Raw genomic sequence first — 23,680 nt, 5'->3', positions numbered from 1 at the left:
TTTAGTTATTTAGTAGCATATTTTTTCACTTCCATGTGGGGTTTTTTTGTTTGTTTTTTGGGGGTTTTTTACAGTTTTTGTCATCTAATTGATATCTAATCTTGTAGCACTGTGGTCAGAAAAGATACTTGATATGATTTCAATTTTCTTAAATTTACCAAGGCTTGATTTGTGACCCAGGATATAATCTATACTGGAAAATGTTCCATCAGAACTTGAGAAGAAAGTGTATTCTGTTGTTTTTTGGATGGAATGTCCTATAAATATCAATTAAGTCCATCTTGTTTAATGTATCATTTAAAGCTTGTGTTTCTTTATTTATTTTCATTTTGGATGATCTGTCCATTGGTGAAAATGGAGTTTTAAAGTCCCCAATTATGACTGTGTTACTGTCGATTTCCCTTTTTATGGCTGTTAGTATTTGCCTTATGTATTGAGGTGCTCCTATGTTGGGTGCATATATATTTACAACTGTTATATCTTCTTCTTGGATTAATCTCTTGATCATTATGTTGTGACCTTCCCTGCCCCTTGTAATAGTCTTTGTTTTTAAATCTATTTTGTCTGATATGAGAATTGCTACTCCAGATTTCTTTTGATTTCCTTTTGCATGGTATATCTTTTTCCATCCCCTCACTTTCAGTCTTTATGTGTCTGAACAGTGTCTCTTGTAGAAAGCATATATACAGGTCTTGTTTTTTGTATCCATTCAGGTGGTCTATGTCTTTTGGGTGGAATATTTAATCCATTTATTTTTAAGATAGTTATTTATATATATGTTGCTATTACCATTTTCTCAATTGTTTCATTTTTGTTATTTTAAGTATTGTCCTTCTCTGTGTTTCCTGCCTAGATAAGTGCCTTTAGCATTTTTTGTAAAGCTGGTTTAGTGGTACTGAATTCTCTTAAGTTTTTCTTCTCTGTAAAGGTTTTAATTTCTCTGTCGAATATGAATGAGATCCTTGCTGGGTAATCTTGGTTGTAGGTTTTTCCTTTTCATCACTTTAAATATGTCCTGACACTCCCTTCTGACTTTCAGAGTTTCTGTTGAAAGATCAGCTGTTAACCTTATGGGGATTCCTGTGTATGTTATTTGTTGTTTTTCCCTTGTTGCTTTTAGTATTTTTTTCTTTTTTATTTAATTTTTGATAGTTTGATTATTATGTTTCTTGACGTATTTCTCTTTGGATATATACTGTATGGGACTCTGTGCTTCCTGCACTTGATTGACTATTTCCTTTCCCATATTAGGGAAGTTTTCAAGTTTAATCTCTTCATATGTTTTCTCAGTCTCTTTCTTTTTCTCTTCTTCTTCTGAGACCCTTATAATTCGAATGTTGGTGCGTTTAATGTTGTCCCAGAGGTCTCTGAGACTGTCTTCAATTATTTTCATTCTTTTTTTCTTTATTCTGTTCTGAGGTAGCTATTTCTACTATTTTATCATCCAGGTCACTTATCCATTGTTCTTCCTCAGTTATTCTGCTATTGATTCCTTCTAGAGAATTTTCAATTTCATTTATTGTCTTGTTTATCATTTTTTTTTTTTTTTTTTGCTATTTAGTTCTTCTTGGTCCTTGTTAAACTTTTTGTTTGTTTGTTTTTTCTCCATTCTATTTCTCAGAGTTTGGATATTTTTACTATCATTACTGTGAATTCTTTTTCCGGTAGACTGCCTATTTCCTCTTCATTTGTTTGGTCTGGTGGGTTTTTACCTTGCTCCTTCATCTGCTCTGTGTTTCTCTGTCTTCTCATTTTGCTTCACTTACTGTGTTTGGCGTCTCCGTTTCACAGGCTGCAGGTTTGTAATTCCCGTTGTTTTTGCTGTCTGCCCCCAGTGGCTAAGGTTGGCTCAGTGTGTTTTGTAGGCTTCCTAGTGGAGGTGAGTTGTGTCTGTGTTCTGGTTGATGAGGCTGGATCTTGTCTTTCTGGTGGGCAGGACAGCGTCCAGTGGTGTGTTTTGGGGTGTCTGTGACCTTATGATTTTAGGCTGCCTCTCTACTAATGGGTGGGTCTGTGTTCTTGTCTTGCTAGTTGTTTGGCATACGGTGTAGAGCACTCTAGCTTGTTGGTCATTGAGTGGAGCTGGGTCTTAGCATTGAGATGGAGATCTCTGGGAGAGCTTTTGCCATTTGACATTACATGGAGCCAGGAGGTCTCTGGTGTACTTTGTCCTGAACTTGGCTCTTCCACCTTAGAGGCACAGGCCTGACACCATGCTGGAGCACCAAGACCCTGTCAGCCACACAACTCAGAAGAAAAGTGAGAAAAAAAAGATATAAAGAAAGAAAAAATAAAATAGTTATTAAAATTAAAAAAAATATTAAAAATAAAAAAATTAAAAGTAATAGAAAAAGCAAAAAAAACAAAGAAAAATGATGAGAGCAACCAAACCAGAAAAGCAGTCCACCAATGATAACAAGTGCTAAAAATTATACTAAAAAAAAAAAAAAAAAGGAGAGAACCCTAGAACAAATGGTAAAAGCAAAGCTATACAGACAAAATCACACAAAGAAGCATACACATACACACTCACAAAAAGAGAAAAAGGAAAAAATATATATATATCTATACATAAAAAAAGGAAGAAACTAAATCAATAAACAAATCTACCAATGATAATAAACTCTAAATACTAAAGTAAGATAGCATAAATCCAGAAACCAATTAGATGCAGAAAGCAAATCCCAAGCCTACAGTTGCTCCCAAAATCCACCATCTCAATTTTGGGATGATTCATTGTCTATTCTGGTATTCCACAGATGCAGGGTACATCAAGCGATTGTGGAGATTTAATCTGCTGCTCCTGAGGCTGCTGGGAGAAATTTCCCTTTGTCTCTTCTTTGTTCACACAGCTCCTGGGGTTCAGCTTTGGATTTTGCCCTTCCTCTGCATGTAGGTCACCTGAGGGTGTCTGTTCTTTGCTCAGACAGGATGGGGTTAAAGTAGCAGCTGATTAGGGGTCTCTGGCTCACTCAGACCGGCAGGGTAGGAGGGGTATGGAATGCAGGGCGAGCCTGCAGTGGCAGAGGCCGGTGTGACAGTGCAACAGCTGGAGGCATGCCATATGTTCTCTCGGAGAAGTTGTCTCTGAAACACGGACCCGGGCAGTGGCAGGCGCACAGGCTTCCAGGAGGGGAGCTGTGGATGATGATCTGTGCTTGCACACAGGCTTCTTGGTAGCTGCAGCAGCAGCCTTAGTGTTTCATACTCGTCTCTGTTGTCCACGCTGATAGCTGTGGCTCACGCCCATGTCTGGAGCTCGTTTAGGCAGTTCTCTGAATCCCCTCTGCTGTTGCACCCTGAAACAATGGTCTCTTGCCTCTTAGCTAGTGCAGATATTTTCCCTGATTCCATCCCAGCCAACTGTGGTGCACTAGCTCCCTTCAGGCTGTGTTCACACAGCCAACCCTTGTTCTCTCCCTGGGATCTGACTTCCGAAGCTGGAGCCTTAGCTTCCAGCCCCCACCCAACCCAGCAGGTGAGCAGACAAGCTTCTCAGGCTGGTGAGTATTGGTAGGCGCTGATCCTCTGTGTGGGAATCTCTCGGCTTTACCCTTTACACCCCTATTGCTGCACTCTCCTCCAAGGCTCCAGAGCTTCCCCCCCACCACCTTCCATCTCCACCAGTGAAGGGGTTTCCTAGTGTGTGGAAACTTTTCCTCCTTCACAGCTCCCTCCCAGAGGTGCAGGTCCTGTCCATATTCTTTTGTCTCTGTTTTTTCTTTTTTCTTTTGCCCTACCCAGGTACGTGGGGAGTTTCTTGCCTTTTGGGAAGTCAGAGGTCTTCTGCCAGTGTTCAGTAGGTGTTTTGTACGAGTTGTCCAACATGTAGATGTATTTCTGATGTATTTGTGGGGAGGAAGGTGATCTACACGTCTTACTCCTCCACCATCTTGAAGGTCTCCCAGGCTGGCTCTAGGTATCTTTTTGATTTCCTCTTTGATTTCTTCAGTGATCTCTTATTTCATAGCATATTGTTTATCTTCCATGTGTTTGTATTTTTTACAGTTCTTTTTTCCTGTAATTGATATCTAGTTTCATAGTGTTGTGGTCAGAAAAGATACTTGATATGATTTCCATTTTCTTAAATTTACCAACACTTAATTTGTGACCCAAGATATGATCTATCCTGGAGAATGTTCCACGAGCACTTGAGAGAAAGTGTATTCTGTTGTTTTTGGATGGAATGTCCTATAAATATCAATTAAGTCCATCTTATCTAATGTGTCATTTAAAGCTTGTGTTTCCTTATTTTCATTTTGGATGATCTGTCCATTGGTGAAACTGGGGTTTTAAAGTCCCCTACTATTATTATAGTATTATTATACTATATTAAATATATATTATTATACTAATATTATACTATTATTATTGTGTAACTGTCCATTTCCCCTTTTATGGCTGTTAGCATTTGCCTTATGTATTGAGGTGCTCCTATGTTGGGTGCATAAATATTTACAATTGTTCTTGGATTGATCCCTCAATGATTATGTAGTGTCCTTCCTTGTCTCCTGTAATACTTTATTTTAAAGTCTATTTTATCCGATATGAGAATTGCTACTCCAGCTTTCTTTTGATTTCCATTTGCATGGAATATTTTTTCCATCCCCTCACTTTCAGTCTGTATGTGCCTCTGGGTCTGAACTCTGTCTCTTGTAGACAGCATATATACAGGTCTTGTTTTTGTATCCATTCAGCCAGTCTATGTCTTTTGGTTGGAGCATTTATTCCATTTACTTTTTTTTTTAAATTTATTTATTTATTATTTTATTTTTATTTTTGGCTGCGCTGGATTGCCATTGCTACATGCGTGGGCTTTCTCTAGTTGCAGCCAGTGGGAGCTACTTTTCCTTGCGGTGCGTTGGCTTCTCTATTGCGGAGCATGTGCTCTAGGCACGTGGGCAGCAGTAGTTGTGGCACATGGGCCTAGCTGCTCTGCGGCATGTGGGATCTTCCCGGACCAGGGCTTGAACCTGTGTCCCCTGCATTTGGCAGGCAGACTCTTAACCACTGTGCCACCAGGGAAGTCCCCCATTTACTTTTAAGGTAATTATTGATATGCATGTTCCTATTACCATTTTTTCATTGTTTTGGGCTTATTTTTGTAGACCTTTTCCTTATCTTGTGTTTCCTGCCTAGAGATGTTCCTTTAGCATTTGTTGTAAATCTGGTTTTGTTGTGCTGAATTCTCTTAACTTTTGCTTGTCTGTAAAGGTTTTAATTTCTCTGTCGAATCTGAATGAGATCTTTGCTGGTTGGAGCAATCTTGGTTGTAGGTTTTAGCCTTTCATCACTTTATATGTCCTGCCACTCCCTGCTGGGTGCAGAGTTTCTGCTGAAAGATCAGCTGTTAACCTTATGGGGATTCCCTTGTATGTTATTTGTTGCTTTTCCCTTGCTGCTTTTAATATTTTTCTTTGTATTTAATTTTTGATAGTTGGATGAATATGTGTCTTGGCATGTTTCTCCTTGGATTTATCCTGTATGGGACTCTCTGTATTTCGTAGACTTGATTGACTATTTCCTTTCCCATGTTAGGGAAGTTTTCAACTATAATCACTTCAAATATTTTCTCAGAGCCTTTCTTTTTCTCTTCTTCTTTTGGCACCCCTATGATTCGAATGTTGGTGCATTTTATGTTGTCCCAGAGGTCTCTGTGACTGTCCTCAATTATTTTCATTCTTTTTTTCTTTATTGTGCTCTGCAGTAGTTATTTCTACTATTTTATTTTCCAGGTCATTTATCCGTTCCTCTGCCTGTTATTCTGCTATTCATTCCTTCCAGAGAATTTTTAATTTCATTTATTGTGTTGTTCATTATTGTTTGTTTGCTCTTCTGTTCTTCTAGGTCATTGTTAAATATTTCTTGTATTTTCTCCATTCTATTTCCAGGATTTTGGATCATCTTTACTATGATTACTCTGAATTCTTTTTCATGTAGACTGCCTATTTCCTCTTCATTTGTTTGGTCTGGTGGGTTTTTGCCTTGCTCCTTCATCTGCTGTGTGTTTCTCTGTCTTCTCATTTTGCTTATCTTACTATGTTTGGGGTCTCCTTTTTGCAGGCTGCTGGTTTGTAGTTCCCATTGTTTTTGGGCTCTGCTCCCAGTGGCTAAGTTTGGTTCATTGGGTTGTGTAGGCTTCCTGCTGGAGGGCACTAGTGCCTGTGTTCTGCTGGATTAGGCTGGTACTTGTCTTTCTGGTGGGCAGAACAGTGTCCGGTGCTGTGTTTTGGGGTGTCTGTTACCTTATTATGATTTTAGGCAGCCTCTCTGTTAATGGCTGGGGTTGTGTTCCTGACTTGTTAGTTGTTTGGCATGGATTGTCTAGAACTGAAACTTGCTGGCCCTTGGGTGGAGCTGGGTCTTAGTTTTGAGATGGAGATCTCTGGGAGAGCTCTCATCCTTTGATATTACATAGGGCTGGGAAGTCTCTGTTGGTCCAGGGTCCTGAGCTCATCTCTCTCACCTTAGAGGCTCAAGCCTGACACCAGGCTGGAGCACCAAGATCCTGCTCTTCAACTTGCTGAGCCATGCTAGAGATTTTGGGCTTGCCAACCTCCATAACTGTGTGAGCCAAGTCCAGACACTGGATCAGCAGGCACCTTGATCTTGGATTTCCCAGTCTCAAGGACTTTTTCTTTGTGCTTAAGTCTAGTTTCACTTGTTCACAGGGGGCTCAATGCTGAGGCCTCACACCTGGCCCTTCAGACCAGAGTTCCTCCTATGAAACAACTGTGCGGAGACCTCAGCTTAGGGTCCCATGTGCAGAAGTGTGAAACTCTTGTTTTTTATAAAGACTTGTTTTAGAAGCACCATTCTCTCAGGCCAATTGTGAATTTCTTGCTTAGAGCACATATTCAGAGATACCAAACTGAATCAAAATTTGAAAGGAAAATTTCAATTTATGAATTAAAAAAGAATCATAGTTTTATTCATATATCATGTAGTTCTTGATAACTAAGTTTCAAATTTGTGAATATTAATAAAAGAGGTGATGCTTTTAATGCCCTAATTTTTCACCATTAAAATATCTTTCTTTGCTTTCCTACTCTTGTTATTATCCACTATATGTAAATTACCAAATTTGTTTCTAGAAATATATATTAAAGGGCTTTCTGAGTGAAATAGCACTTACCTCTCTGTGGCTATAGCCATACTGTATCCATAGAGGCTGTGAACATCATACTGTTTCCCCCAGTGTTGCATAGCATCCATGCAAATTGTTTTGGAATACAGGATTTTGTCAAGAATATCTTAGAAAAAAATATAAGAAATAATTTCTTAAGAAATATTTTGCCATTTTAAACTTTATAATCCTTACGTGATGTACTATGTAATACCATATTTAGTTAAAAAGTAATGAAAGACAACAATTTATGCTAAGTTCCAGTTGGGTCTTCACCCTTTACTCTTACCGATTAAAAATTACATTTGCACTTACAATAATGAATACTCTGTTTCCTAACTTCAGTAATAAATAAATTCATGGAGAAAATACACTTTAACATGCATATAGAAATATATATATATATATATATATATTATAAATCATGTAACTATAGACCCATTTGAAAGCTTTATAATTTATTTAAATATAACCTAATTCCACACATGTAGACCTTTTACACAATAACAAATTATTTAAATCTCTGATTTTCAGATTTTATTGTGCTTTAATTTGCAGGATTATATTGTACTGTGATAATTATTGTCATCTTTCTTCAGATATACTTATAATAATCTACTCCCCTCAGAGCACTTCTGTTTCTTTGGTGAAATTTTTTTACTGATTTTAATGATGAAAACATGCTTTTTGGAATAAGTGAGATGTAACTATTCACATCAGGTACATCTAATAACTGCAGAGCCTTAAAGCAAAGTGCTCAAGGAACAAATTTGATCACTTAAATTATGATTTCAAACCAATTTTGTTTCTTTTCATTAATCATTTAATCATGGGCAGTTCATCAGAGGTAAAGACAAATCAATAATTTACACCAAAATTTAAAAACATACTCCTTCTCTTAGACATAAATGTTTTGGCCAGAAATAAAACAAAAAAATAAACAAAATACCAGTTATTTCAGGGTCTCAAAATTATATCAAAGTTTGTGATTTAGAAATATATGCTACAATTTACCAGTAAATAAAGATAACTATTCTCAATTAATGGTAAGGAGATAGTTAAATGAAATTTACCAGGAGTAAAAGCTGGGTAATTCAGTTTGTTGTCACTGCATCCTTTCTTTGAACCATGAATAAAGCTGGAAACTTCATTCATGTCCTGAATGGATATAAGATAAAGAACAGCAGATTTTAAGTAATTCTAAATCATATAAGCAGAAACTCTCTACTTGTTTGTAAATATTTTATCTAGGGCAACCATGATGTTCCTCTGCTCCTAGAAGACATATATAAGCTACCAACCTACAAACAAACTTGCTTAACTATTCTCACTACTTGATTCCAAAATACTTCCAGCATGAACAAGTCATTATAGTGAGAAAAATAATATTTGTTTTTTCATAAATGTATATACCAGATTACAGAGGTATCTTAGGTGGGATTAAATGATTTTATACAACCCAATATATGTGATTTACCTAGTTTTAATTATACATATAAAGCATTAATTATATTACATTAAAAGTATTAAGCAACTGTCTTTTCTAAATGGTTGTATCAGTCTTCTCACTGTGAGACTATCATTGTACATATTTCCAGCACATTCATTTATTCAACATAGTTTATTAATTTCAGCTGGCATTTATCTAGTTTCTATGATGTGCCTTGCTAGCAACTAGGCACAACACTTTTTGCCTAGCATACAACTACTACACTTTCATGAGAGAATGAAAGTGAAAAAAGTCAAACAGCATTTTAGTATTCTAATGAAAATGGTTATGAGCTTATTGAATCATGGGAAGATTCTCAGGGAATCCTAGCACTCCTGGGCCACATTATGGGAACCAGTGACCTAAATATCTCTTGGAGTCAGAGTTGTGGGGTATTGCATTTATGGATTTTCTTGCCTTGTAAACTGAGGCCCCAGTATTGTCTTGCTGTTTACTAGTTCTAGTCCATAACCAGTTAAGTAAAATCTTTGGAGTAAAAAAGATTATTAATATAAAATCATATATTACACTACACATGCTCAAGAAATGTGTATGTCTTTCTCCATCCCTGTTAATGGCATCAAAGAATTTTTGAGCCTTATTTCCCATATCTCTATAATACGTTCTCTCTGCTCTCACAAAGGCATCACACTCATTCAAGTCCCTTGTTAATTTTGTTTTCCTCAGAAGTATATTCTCTTTATCACTCTTCCCTTCTCCCATCAAAATGATGCTCAGATGGAATTAATGTGAAAAATGAAGGCTGCTCAAGGGAGAAAATAATAAATTTCTCATTATGTAACAGATTTTTGTTTTCTTAATAGCCACAAAGGACAATTATGTAGTTATTCTAAAGTACACATTGGGGTTATTTTATTAAAATTACCTGATATATTATATTCAATTTTGTTGTCCTATATCCAGTAAAATTAATACAAAGAGATACTATAGTTGTACAGCCAATAATTTTAGATGAACCTAAGTAATTTTTCTTCATGAATGTACTAACTGAATTAAATTCAAAAACAGCTTCAACTACTGAAACTCATAAATGGAACTGAGTTGCATTATTTTAAATTTTGAGTCTTTTTCTAAACCATTTTATTACCTCTTGTATATAATATTCACCAAGGAAGTGCAAGGACAAAACATTTAACTCTGAAATTAATGTTATTCTATTTGAACTAAGTATTTGAAAACTTGAAATAAAATTCACAAGCTCTTATAGCACTTACTCAAAATAGACTTTAACCATATTTAAAACAAAGCATTTGATATTTGATTATTTTTTATTAAAATGTTTATTTGAAAAGATTATATTATTAATAGGTTAAACTTACTACTCATAATTTAATAGAATTTATTTGTATCTGTTTTAATGTATTTTGTATTTTTGCTTCTTTCAAAATTCTGAAAATACTTTTCTCTAACCTATTCAAGTATTTAAGTGATGTTACATTTATTTAATGTCATGTGAAAGTGAATTTGATTAGCATTGTCAATATTACAGCCAGTAGATTCAAGCACTGTAAGTCATGAGACAAAGGACTCAGTGGATTGATAGTAATAAGTACTCCTACAGTATCATTAAAATCACCTCAAGTCTAGTAGTGATCATTTCTAGGAATTGTCAATACCATTTTTAGAGATGTTTTTTAAAATCTAATGAAAACTGTATAAAAATCTGGTGGCATTTCATAACTTCACTTTTAAACTAAATCTAAATAAAAATAACCCTATTTTCAAAGAAATTTTTAAATAACTGATTTTTTTCTAAGAATCCTATAAAATGTACAGATAATATATCCAATTAAACCCCCAGTTATTTTTATATATGAATGTGTTTGGATATATCTTCTCAATGAATTTTAAGTTTCCCAAAACTATATATTAAATTATTAGATTTCTTTATGGAAGAATTCTGCTTGTTAGATTTTAAAGAACAAAATCATAGTAAAAACATGATCCAAAAATATGCTTATTTTTTCAGAAAAATGGAAATATTCCTTGAATTTTAAAAATACTAATGTTTTTTTATTTTGAAATCACAGCATTAGTCTTAATTATACCAAAACAGGAGGCTCTTATTTTTCAAATATTAGATTATCTTAAGCATGATACAAAAAAAGAGAATTCAACCATAATGTGTTTATATGCTAAAGTCTATTTTTCAATTACAATTAAGTTCATATCATTTCCCAAAATTATTATAATATTTAAATTTAAAATTTTAAAGCATTAGCACTGAATCTAAGTTAAAAGTCTAGAAAATTATAAAACTAAATATTTGACATGAAAATAAAATTTCATCAGTTAAATAACACTGCTTTACTATTAATTCATTCTGTCAGAAAAAATAACCTGAAAAAAGAAAAAGAATTTGAGAAACAATCTAGCAGTAGGGTTTGGCAATTATTCAGGTAAGAGCTAGAAGAAGAATATTCACTGCTTATACATAGCATATATTAATTCAGTGATATTTAGTGAGCTTTGAAATCATACTGGTTATCATAAGCATTAGTCAAAATGCTTCTGTATTAGTATCATAACTACTCTATTTTTCTCAGATGCTCCTCTACTTCCCATCCCTCCCTCTCTTTGGAGATGAATCATGTATTTCAGTCTTCAATGGATGTAGGAAATGAAGTACATTCTCTCTATATAGCACAATCAGATGCTTTTTCACTATTCCTAAATGTCATTTATACTTGTAACTCTGCTGTAGTGGATTCAAGTTTTTCCTATACAAGAAAAAGAAAGAAAGAAAAGAAAGAAAAATAAAGGAAAGAAGGAAAAAATGTACTTTTAATTTACATTAAATAATATAATTGAAATTGGAGCTAGAATTAAAAACAAAACACAAGAGCAGATTGCAATTTTTTTGTTATTTCTACCAGCAGCTAGGTATCATCACTGCAATCTCACTGATTTTGTGTCAAATAACAAAGCCTCTCCATCTTCATTCTATTACCTTCATAGGAATTCTGATGGTTATGTTAACCTTCTACTCAACTCCACATATTCATGATGATGCAAAATAAACACTTGTAATTGATTGAATAAATAAATAATTTAAATAATGACTGAATTAATAATGAGAACTTTAGGAAAGTAGAGATACTGTGATCTAAACAATCAAAAAATTTAACTATTCCCAGATATCCATTCTCTCTCCTTCCAAAATTCCGTACAGTTGTAATACCTATGAAAAACATCCCCCATGTTCTCTCTGTGCTCAAGATTATTAGATATTTTTTTCTGAAATATAGAATTCTGGGATCACCAAGTAGTTTCATTCCCCAAATATTGTTACAGTTTCCTTAACAAAAGACACTAAATCATTGACTATCATCAGTATTATTCTAAATTATAAATCTACCAGCAGGCATCAATAGCTACAGATATAAAACTTCGTCCAAAGAAACGTTTAAAAATTAGTGTTTTCCTTTAATAACTTTAACAGTAATCTAGGATATTATTTGTTGGTTGTTGTTGTTTATCTTGAGATAAAACACTTAACCTACTGCCAATTTTGATTTGTTCCACTTAATAACTTACTAAAAGGAAAGTTTCTAAAGGCTGAGGGCTTATTTAAGTTCATGTTGCTGCAATTGCTTGATTGACTACTGCAGACTTTAGTAAAAGTTTTTGAAGTTGCACTACTGTAGGCTAATCTCCAAATTTTGTTAACTCTTTTCAACATAAATTATTAGTCATAAAGGTACAACACCTTAGTGACAGAAATGAACTTTATCCTATAAAGTATATTACTGGATAAGAAAAATCTCAATTTACAGTTTTTAGTTTGTATTCTTTTTCTGACCCATGAACATGACAGGTATGACATTTATACATTCTAGAAAAATATAAGAACACTAATTTTATGTTCAATATGTTATAAAATATTTTTGTCAACTTAATAATCATTTTTATGGAAAAATAATCCTATGCTCATTGTCCAAAATCACAAGTCTAAAGTAACCACTTACAATCCAAAGTCCATCATAATTCACTTGTTGATGGAAAATACTGCATTCATTTGCCCACCATTCTATGCAGTTTGGATTAGTGAAATCAGGGTATACTGTTAATCCTGGCCATACCTGGAAGAATAGATCATTCACATATATACATAAATAAAAAGAAACATAAATAAATGAAAATTCAAAAATTAATGAAAAATCAAACTGAGTGAAGAATAAGAGTAAAAAATTATTGAAGTTATGACATTGTACTTCTTTACGTATATGTGATCCATGCACCATCTATATTTATAATAATCTCAGGTCTACTTTAAAGTTCATTTAAGGGAAAGTATTGATAGTTAAAGTAAAGAGAGAGTGAGAACATGAAGCACTTAAGTTGGGAAAAATATAAGAATATGGGATGCAGCTGCTATTTTGACTTCACTAATTTATTTTTTAGCATCTAGTGGGTTAAGTTAAAAAACAAATAAACAAAAACTGTATAATATATGCATTGTCTGATAAAATAAATTACATTAGTTCATTTCCAAAGACATTTGTTTCCAAGAAATTCAAGCAAAAGTATTCCTTGTGTATTTATTTTTATTTAACAAGTGTGAATATAACTCTTATTGTGTGCTGGGGACTGTTCCAAGTGCTTTTAGTTATTAATTCATTAAATCTTCATATGAATTTTAGGGAATAGGTACTAATTTTATCATCACTTTACAGCTGAGGTAAGTAGTATAATTAAACCCATTTTACAGATGGGAGAAGTGAGGAACAGAGAAGTTTTTCAAGGTTACACCGCTACTAAGTGGTACAGAAGGAATTCAAATCTAGGCAGTCTCATATCAGGTTCCACGCTATTAAACACTACATGTATGGTGCTACCTCTTTATGATTTATGCTTCTTCAAATTATTTTACTTACTATTTAAAATAATGACATTCAACAAGAGGAATTCAATTTCAGATGTATTGGGATAAATAATATTGTTTTATATCCAAATTATGCATATTGGCTATCTGATCTGTCCATATTCAACAGAACAGGTCATAACAAAATGTATTCTCTGAGATATTAATGGGCACTATGGGGAGGAATATTGGGTTTTGTTTCCTGATGGAACTCATAATTATTTGAAGAAAACTTTCAGTAGTAATTTTAACTTTGATGAATGTGATAGAAAGTGATGGTCAGGATATTCTTTATCATTGTAAATAATGCTATAATAAAATGTTTTCATAAATTAATATTTTCTCCTGTTTTATTTCCTTTGATTAAATTACAGAAGTGAAATTATCAGGATAATGTATCTAGAATCACATTTTTTTATTGATTCTTTTTTTTTCAAACAAAGTCACAAAAATTATAATCATCCTCATCAGTTCACTTAGTCCCATGTAATTAATTTATTTATCTTGATCTTTTGTTAGCACTTTTATGAATTCATCAATTTTCCATTAGAGTTCTGAAATGCTTATTCATTCAGTTCAGCAGTATAGTCAGTTAGCAGAAACCTGTGCTTGTCAGAGTCTTTTCCATGAATTCCTTGAAGACAAAATGCTTTTATAGGAACACTTTTGCAAAAGCAAAAGAGTACACCCAGAGCTGTCTCTAAATGACAAAAGACTTAAAAATGACCGTGGTTAAAGATTTGAAGAAAGTTCATAATAATGCAATTGACAAGGAAATGTAGTTATTTCTGAGATATACATTTTAAGGTAATGACTAGAATTATGACTTATAACATTATGCCAGAACGTTTAAGATTTTAGGAATTTCATGTAATGTCTGAAACATTTATATTAATATACTTCCACACAAATAACTCAAAGAAAGTTTAGTATTAGGTTTTTTTTTTGAATTTTATTTTATTTATTTTTTTATACAGCAGGTTCTTATTAGTCATCAATTTTATACACATCAGTGTATACATGTCAATCCCAAGCACCCAATTCAGCACACCACCATCCCCACACTCCTGCAGCTTTCCCCACTTGGCATCCATACGTTTGTTCTCTACATCTGTGTCTCAACTTCTGCCCTGCAAACCAGTTCATCTGCACCATTTTTCTAGGTTCCACATACATACTTTAATATGTGATATTTGTTTTTCTCTTTCTGACTTACTTCACTCTGTATGACAGTCTCTAGATCCAACCATGTCTCAACAAATGAATCAATTTCATTCCTTTTTATAGCTGAATAATATTCCATTGTATATATGTACCACATCTTTTTATCCATTTGTCTGTTGATGGGCATTTAGGTTACTTCCATGACCTGGCTATTGTAAATAGTGCTGCAATGAACACTGTTCTGCATGTGTCTTTTTGAATTATGGTTTTCTCTGAGTATATGCCAGTAGTAGGATTGCTGGGTCATATGGTAGTTATATTTTTAGTTTTTTAAGGAACCTCCATACTGTTCTCCATAGTGGATGTATCAATTTACATTCCTACCAAGGGTGCAAGAGGATTCCCTTTTCTCCATACCCTCTCCAGCATTTGTTGTTTGTAGATTTTCTGATGATGCCCGTTCTAACTGGTGTGAGGTGATACCTCATTGTAGTTTTGATTTTCATTTCTCTAATAATTAGTGATGTTGAGCAGGTTTTCATGTGCTTCTTGGCCATCTGTATGTCTTCTTTGTAGAAATGTCCATTTAGGTCTTCTGCCCATTTTTGGATTGGGTTGTCTGTTGTTTTTAATACTGAGCTGCATGAGCTGTTTATATATTTTGGAGATTAATCTTTTGTCTGTTGATTCATTTACAAATATTTTCTCCCATTCTGAGGGTTGTCTTTTCATCTTGTTTATGGTTTCCTTTGTTGGGCAAAAGCATTTAAGTTAAATTAGGTCCCATTTGATTATTTTTGTTTTTTTTTTCCATTACTTTAGGAGGTGGATCAAAAAAGATCTTTGGTAAACTTACAGGATACAAAATTAATGCACTGTGATTTATGTCAAAGAGTGTTCTTCCCTTGTTTTCCTCTAAGAGTTTTATAGTGTACGGTCTTACATTTAGGTCGTGAATCCATTTTGAGTTTATTTTTGTGTATGGTGTTAGGGAGTGTTCTAATTTAATTATTTTACATGTAGCTGTCCAGGTTTCCCAGCACCACTTATTGAAGAGACTGTCTTTTCTCCATTGTATATCCTTGCCTCCTTGTCATAGATTAGTTGACCATAGGTGCATGGGTTTATCTCTGGACTTCCTATCTTTTTTCATTAATCTATGTTTCTGTTTTTGTGCCAGTACCATATTGTATTAATTACTGTAGCTTTGTACTATAGTCTGAAGACAGGGAGTCTGATTCCTCCAGCTCCATTTTTTTCCCTCAAGACTGCTTTGGCTATTCGGGGTCTTTTGTGTCTCCATACAAATTTTAAGATTTTTTGTTGTAGTTCTGTAAAAAATGCTATTGGTAACTTCATAGGGATTGCATTGAATATTTAGATTGCTTTGGGTAGTATAGTCATTTTCAGAATATTGATTCTTCCAATCCAAGAACATGGTATATCTCTCCATCTGATGGTATCATCTTTAATTTCTTTCATCAGTTTCTTATAGTTTTCTGCATACAGGTCTTTTGTCTCCCTAGGTAGCTTTATTCCTAGGTATTTTATTTGTTTTGTTGTGATGGTAAATGGGAGTGTTTCCTTAATTTCTCTTTCAGATTTTGCATCATTAGTGTAGAGGAATGCAAGAGATTTCTGTGCATTAATTTTGTATCCTGTAAGTTTACCAAATTCATTGATTAGCTCTAGTAGTTTTCTGGTGGCATTTTTAGGATTCTCTATGTATAATATCATGTCATCTGCAAACACTGACAGTGTTACTTCTTCTTTTTCAATTTGTATTCCTTTTATTTCTTTTTCTTCTCTGTTGCCAAGGTAGGACTTCCAAAACTATGTTGAATAATAGTGGTGAGAGTGGACATGCTTGTCTTATTACTGATCTTAGAGGAAATGCTTTCAGTTTTTCACCATTGAGAATGATGTTTGTTGTGGGTTTGTCATATATGGCCTTTATTATGTTGAGGTAGGTTCCCTCTATGCCCACTTTCTGGAGAGTTTTTATCATAAATGGGTTTTGAATTTTGTCAAAAGACTTTTCTGCATCTATTGAGAAGATCATATGGTTTTTATTCTAATTTGTTACTGTGATGTATCACATTGATTGATTTGCATATATTGAAGAATCCTTGCATCCCTGGGATAAATCCCACTTGATCATGGTGTATGATCCTTTTAATGTGTTGTTGGATTCAGTTTGCTAGTATTCTGTTGAGGATTTTTGTATCTATATTCATCAGTGATATTGGTCTGTAATTTTCTCTTTTTGTAGTATTTTTGTCTGGTTTTGGTATCAGGGTGATGGTGGCCTTATAGAATGAGTTTGGGAGTGTTCCTTCCTCTGTAAATTTTTGGAAGAGTTTCAGAAGGATGGGTGTTAGCTCTTCTCTAAGTGTTTGATAGAATTCACCTGTGAAGCCATCTAGTCTTGGACTTTTGTTTGTTGGAAGATTTTTAATCACAGTTTCAGTTTCATTACTTGTGATTGGTTTGTTCACATTATCTGTTTCTTCCTGGTTCAGTCTTAGAAGGTTATACCTTTGTAAGAATTTGTCCATTTCTTCCAGGTTGTCCATTTTGTTGGCATAGAGCTGCTTGTAGTATTCTCTTAGGATGCTTTGTATTTGTGCGGTGTCTGTTGTTACTTCACCTTTTTCATTTTTAATTTTATTGATTTGATTCCCTTCCTCTTTTTCTTGATGACTCTGGCTAATGGTTTATCAATTTTGTTTTTCTTCTCAAAGAAACAGCTTTTAGTTTTATTGATCTTTGTTATTGTTTTCTTCGTTTCTCTTTATTTTTGCTCTGATCTTTATGATTTCTTTCCTTCTGCTAATTTTGGGTTTTGTTTGTTCTTCTTTCTCCAGTTCCTTTTGTGTCAGGTTAGATTGTTTATTTGAGATTTTTCTTGTTTCTTGATGTAGGCTTGTATAGCTATAAACTTCCCTGTTAGAACTGCTTTTGCTGTATCCCATAGGTTTTGGATCATCGTGTTTTCATTGTCATTTGTCTCTAGGCATTTTTTGATTTCTTCTTTGATTTCTCCAGTGATCTCTTGCTTATTTAGTAATGTATTGTTTAGCGTCCATGTGTGTTTTTTTTTATGTTTTTTCCCCTGTAACTGATTTCTAATCTCACAGTGTTGTGATCAGAAAAGATGCTTGGTTTGATTTCAATTTTCTTAAATTCACTGAGGCTTGATTTGTGTCCCAAGATGTGATCTATCCTGGAGAATGTTCCATGTGCCCTTGAGAAGAAAGTGTAATCTGCTGTTTTATGATGGAATGTCATATAAATATCAATTAAATCTATCTGGTCTATTGTGTCATTTAAAGTTTCTGTTTCCTTGGTATTTTTTTTTTTTTTTCTATTCACAGAACAGTTTATTGACCTACCTCACCTGGCCGGCCATGTGGCCCTCTGGCCAGGGGAAGTGTCAGTCTAGCTGCAACTCAGCTGGGCTGCAGCCTCTGCCCTGAGAAGGGGGCACGAGAGGCAGGAGAGAACACTGGCCAGGGCAGCCATGAACACAAGAGAGCCCCAGCAGAGGCCCAGACTCAGCTCCACTTGATGTTCCTGTCTTCCTCGGTCATGGCTGGCGTGTCAGTGACGAGGCTGGTGCCGATGGTCTGGTTGCCATCTCGCAGGGTGAAATGGTGTCCGTTTTCTAAGATCATTGGCTGCCGCAGGATTAGGGTGAGGTTCAGGTCCTCCCCGGGCATGGCAAGCTCCTTCCCTGGAGGCAGGACAATCCGACAGGCCATGTCCCAAGTCAGGGAGAACATGACAGGCATGAAGTGGGATACAAAGGGCTTGTGGCGGCCACCCTCCTCCTTACTGAGGATGTACACCTGTGCCTCCACCTTCTGGTGGGGCTGGATGGAACCTGGCTTAGCCATGACCAGGCCACGCCTCAGGTCCTCCCGCTTCAAGCCGCGGACCAGGGCCCCAAGGTTGTCACCTGCCTCTGCCCTCTCCAGGCTCTTGTGGAACATCTCGATGCCTGTCACCACACTGCGAATATTCTTGCTATGTCCCAGGAACTCACACTCATCTCCCCTCTTCAAAATGCCACGCTCTAGTGTGCCTCTCACCACCATGCTTCGGCTGGGGATAGAGTACACTGACTCTATAGGCAGCAGGAAAGGCTTCTCCAGGTCCTGGGTGGGCACTGTGATGTAAGTGTCCACAGCATCCAGCAGCTTCTGCACAGACTTCACGCCTAGCTCAGGGTCACGTTGCTCAAGGGCACAGAGGGCAGAGCCAATGATGATCGGAGTCTCCTCCCCTTTGTAGCCAAACTCAGTGAGCAGTTACCTGATCTCCAGCTCCACCAGCTCCACCATCTCAGAGTCCTGCACAGCATCTGCCTTGTTCACATACACCACCACACGCTCTACTCCAATCTGTTTGGCCAGTAATAAGTGTTCTCAGTTCTGGGGCATAAGGCCATCGTTGGCTGCCACCACCAAGATGTAGCCGTCGAGGGGGGCTGTGCCTGTGATCATATTCTTAACGTAGTCTGTATGACCGGGACAGTCAGTGTGGGCATAGTGGCGCGCAGCGGTGTTGTACTCCACATGTGCAGCATTAATTGTGATACCTCGGGCTCGCTCCTCCGGGGCATTGTCAATCTCCTCGTATTTCAAAAATTTGGCCTCACCTCCCTCGGCTAAAATTTTCATGATGGCCGCAGTCAGTGTGGTCTTGCCGTGGTCTACATGGCCAATGGTACCCAAGTTCACATGGGGCTTGTTGCGCACATACATCTTCTTGGCCTCCACAGCCAGGTCGTGGCACAAGAGGGGCAATGCTGGGGCCTTTAGCAACCACAAAAGAAACTTCAGCAGTGGGGTTGGGCTGGCGCCGAGACCACTGAAGAGGGGCATCGTGCAGAGCAGGGACGAGGCCGCCATTGTGGTCGTACTGGTGCTCTGACTAGTGTGTACCCTCTGTTTCCCTGTTTATTTTCATTTTGGATTATCTGTCCATTGGTGTAAGTGAGGTGTTAAAGTACCCCACTATCATTGTGTTACTGTCGATTTCCTGTTTTATAGCTGTTAGCAGTTGCCTTATGGGTTGAGGTGCTCCTATGTTGGGTGCATATATATTTATAATTGTTGTATCTTCTTCTTGGATTGATCCTTTGATCATTATGTTGTGTCCTTCCTTGTCTCTTGTAACATTCTTTATTTTAAACTCTATTTTATCTGATATGAGTTTTTGATATGTCTTATAAAGTTGTCTCCAAAAGAATATTTGTTCTGCTTAAAAATTATGCGTTTTGGAGCTGGCAGTTTCCTGACACTGCTCTTTATTAATTTTGTGACATGAGGAAAGTTACCTTACCTCTCTCAAATTCACTTTTTTCCACATGTGAAGTAATAATTTTAATCATAGCTATCTTATGATTTCATTGTGAAGATGTACACTATAAATCCTATTACCCAGCATTTAAGTACGCAGTTTATACATACAATTATTTTACATCAAATGATCAGAATTTTTTTATTGCTTTATAACAAATTTAATCAGTTATACATATACATATGTTCCCATATCCCCTCCCTTTTGCATCTCCCTCCCACCCTCCTTATCCCACCCCTCCAGGCGGTCACAAAGCACCGAGCTGATCTCCCTGTGCTATGCGGCTGCTTCCCACTAGCTATCTACCTTACGTTTGGTAGTGTATATATGTCCATGCCGCTCTTTCACTTTGTTACAGCTTACCCTTCCCCCTCCCCATATCCTCAAGTCCATTCTCTAGTAGGTCTGTGTCTTTATTCCTGTCTTACCCCTATGTTCTTCATGATATTTTTTTTCTTAAATTCCATATATATGTGTCAGCATACAGTATTTGTCTTTCTCTTTCTGACTTACTTCACTCTGTATGACAGGCTCACGGTCCAACCATCTCATTACAAATAGCTCAATTTCGTTTCTTTTTATGGCTGAGTAATATTCCATTGTATATATGTGCCACATCTTCTTTACCCATTCATCCAATGATGGACACTTAGGTTGTTTCCATCTCTGGGCTATTGTAAATAGGGCTGCTATGAACATTTTGGTACATGTCTCTTTTTGAATTATGGTTTTCTCAGGGTATATGCCTAGTAGTGGGATTGCTGGGTCATATGGTAGTTCTATTTTTAGTTTTTTAAGGAACCTCCATGCCATTCTCCATAGCGGCTGTACCAATTCACATTCCCACCAGCAGTGCAAGAGTGTTCCCTTTTTTCCACACCCCCTGCAGCATTTATTGTTTCTAGATTTTTTGATGATGGCCATTCTGACTGATGTGAGATGATATCTCATTGTAGTTTTGATTTGCATTTCTCTAATGAGTAAAGATGCTGAGCATCATTTCATGTGTTTGTTGGCAGTCTGTATGTCTTCTGTTGAGAAATGTCTATTTAGGTCTTCTGCCCATTTTTGGATTGGGTTGTTTGTTTTTTTGCTATTGAGCTGCATGAGCTGTTTATAAATTTTGGAGATTAATCCTTTGTCAGTTGCTTCATTTGCAAATATTTTCTCCAATTCTGAGGGTTGTCTTTTGGTCTTGTTTATGGTTTCCTTTGCTGTGCAAAAGCTTTGAAGTTTCATTAGGTCCCATGTGTTTATTTTTGTCTTTATTTCCATTTCTCTAGGAGGTGGGTCAAAAAGGATCTTGCTGTGATTTATGTCATAGAGTGTTCTGACTATGTTTTCCTCTAAGAGTTTGATAGTTCCTGGCCTTACATTTAGGTCTTTAATCCATTTTGAGCTTATTTTTGTGTATGGTGTTAGGGAGTGATCTAATCTCATACTTTTACATGTCCCTGTCCAGCTTTCCCAGCACAATTTATTGAAGAGACTGTCCTTTCTCCACTGTACATTCCTGCCTCCTTTATCAAAGATAAGGTGACCATATGTGCGTGGGTTTATCTCTGGGCTTTGTATCCTGCTCCATTGATCTATCTTTCTGTTTTTGTGCCAGTACCATACTGTCTTGATTACTGTAGCTTTGTAGTATAGTCTGAAGTCAGGGAGCCTGATTCCTCCAGCTCCATTTTTCGTTCTCAAGATTGCTTTGGCTATTCGGGGTCTTTTGTGTTTCCATACAAATTGTGAAATTTTTTGTTCTAGTTCTGTGAAAAATGCCAGTGGTAGTTTGATAGGGATTGCATTGAATCTGTAGATTGCTTTGGGTAGTAGAGTCATTTTAACAATGTTGATTCTTCCAATCCAAGAACATGGTATATCTCTCCATCTATTTGTATCATCTTTAATTTCTTTCATCAGTGTCTTATAATTTTCTGCATACAGGTCTTTTGTCTCCTTAGGTAGGTGTATTCCTAGATATTTTATTCTTTTTGTTGCAATGGTAAATGGGAGTGTTTTCTTGATTTCACTTTCAGATTTTTCATCATTAGTATATAGGAATGCAAGAGATTTCTGTGCATTAATTTTGTATCCTGCCACTTTACCAAATTCATTGATTAGCTCTAGTAGTTTTCTGGTAGCATCTTTAGGATTCTCTATGTATAGTATCATGTCATCTACAAACAGTGACAGCTTTACTTCTTCTTTTCCGAATTGGATTCCTTTTATTTCCTTTTCTTCTCTGATTGCTGTGGCTAAAACTTCCAAAACTATGTTGAATAAGAGTGGTGAGAGTGGGCAACCTTGTCTTCTTCCTGATCTTAGTGGAAATGGTTTCAGTTTTTCACCATTGAGGATGATGCTGGCTGTGGTTTGTCATATATGGCCTTTATTATGTTGAGGAAAGTTCCCTCTATGCCTACTTTCTGCAGGGTTTTTATCATAAATGGATGCTGAATTTTGACGAAAGCTTTCTCTGCATCTATTGAGATGATCATATGGTTTTTCTCATTCAATTTGTTAATATGGTGTATCACGTTGATTGATTTGCATATATTGAAGAATCCTTGCATTCCTGGAATAAACACCACTTGATCATGGTGTATGATCCTTTTAATGTGCTGTTGGATTCTGTTTGCTAGTATTTTGTTGAGGATTTTTGCATCTATGTTCATCAGTGATATTGCCCTGTAGTTTTCTCTCTTTGTGACATCCTTGTCTGGTTTTGGTATCAAGGTGATGGTGGCCTCATAGAATGAGTTTGGGAGTGTTCCTCCCTCTGCTATATTTTGGAAGAGTTTGAGAAGGATAGGTGTTAGCTCTTCTCTAAATGCTTGATAGAATTCGCCTGTGAAGCCATCTGGTCCTAGGCTTTTGTTTGTTGGAAGATTTTTTATCACAGTTTCAATTTCAGTGCTTGTGATTGGTCTGTTCATATTTTCTATTTCTTCCTGATTCAGTCTTGGCAGGTTGTGCATTTCTAAGAATTTGTCCATTTCTTCCAGGTTGTCCATTTTATTGGCATAGAGTTGCTTGTAGTAATCTCTCATGATCTTTTGTATTTCTGCAGTGTCAGTTGTTACTTCTCCTTTTTCATTTCTAATTCTATTGATTTGAGTCTTCTCCCTTTTTTTCTTGATGAGTCTGCCTAATGGTTTATCAATTTTGTTTATCTTCTCAAAGAACCAGCTTTTAGTTTTATTGATCTTTGCTATCGTTTCCTTCATTTCTTTTTTATTTATTTCTGATCTGATTTTTATGATTTCTTTCCTTCTGCTAACTTTGGGATGTTTTTGTTCTTCTTTCTCTAATTGCTTTGGGTGCAAGTTTAGGTTGTTTATTCAAGATGTCTCCTGTTTCTTAAGGTGCGATTGTATTTCTTTAAACTTACCTCTTAGAACTGCTTTTGCTGCATCCCATAGGTTTTGGGTCGTCGTGTCTCCATTGTCATTTGTTTCTAGGTATTTTTTAATTTCCTCTTTGATTTCTTCAGTGATCACTTCGTTAATAAGTACTGTATTGTTTAGCCTCCATGTGTTTGTATTTTTTACTGCTCTTTTCCTGTAATTGATATCTAGTCTCATAGCATTGTGGTCGGAAAAGATACTTGATACAATTTCAATTTTCTTAAATTTACCAAGGCTTGATTTGT

The 23,680-nt window shown here is 35.8% G+C and overlaps 1 protein-coding gene and 1 pseudogene across 2 annotated transcripts in view; both read right to left on the bottom strand.

The window, feature by feature from the left end:
* Positions 1–23,680, bottom strand: part of SI (sucrase-isomaltase) — a gene marked incomplete at both ends in the record, with an annotated part of 117,626 nt that overhangs the window by 71,266 nt on the left and 22,680 nt on the right. Inside the window, 3 exons of the mRNA XM_079704827.1 lie at positions 7,136–7,253; positions 8,200–8,284; positions 12,605–12,718. Coding sequence (XP_079560953.1) covers positions 7,136–7,253; positions 8,200–8,284; positions 12,605–12,718 — 317 coding nt within the window. The remainder of the gene's footprint in view (positions 1–7,135; positions 7,254–8,199; positions 8,285–12,604; positions 12,719–23,680) is intronic.
* Positions 18,222–19,580, bottom strand: LOC307053431 (elongation factor Tu, mitochondrial-like; annotated as a pseudogene). The gene has a single exon. The product of its transcript is annotated as an elongation factor Tu, mitochondrial-like (transcript).

Source organism: Hyperoodon ampullatus, assembly GCF_949752795.1.
Source record: "Hyperoodon ampullatus genome assembly, chromosome: 5".
NCBI lineage: Eukaryota > Metazoa > Chordata > Mammalia > Artiodactyla > Ziphiidae > Hyperoodon > Hyperoodon ampullatus.
The sequence above is the reverse complement of the archived record's forward strand: the minus strand, read 5'-3'. Positions and strand labels throughout refer to the sequence as shown.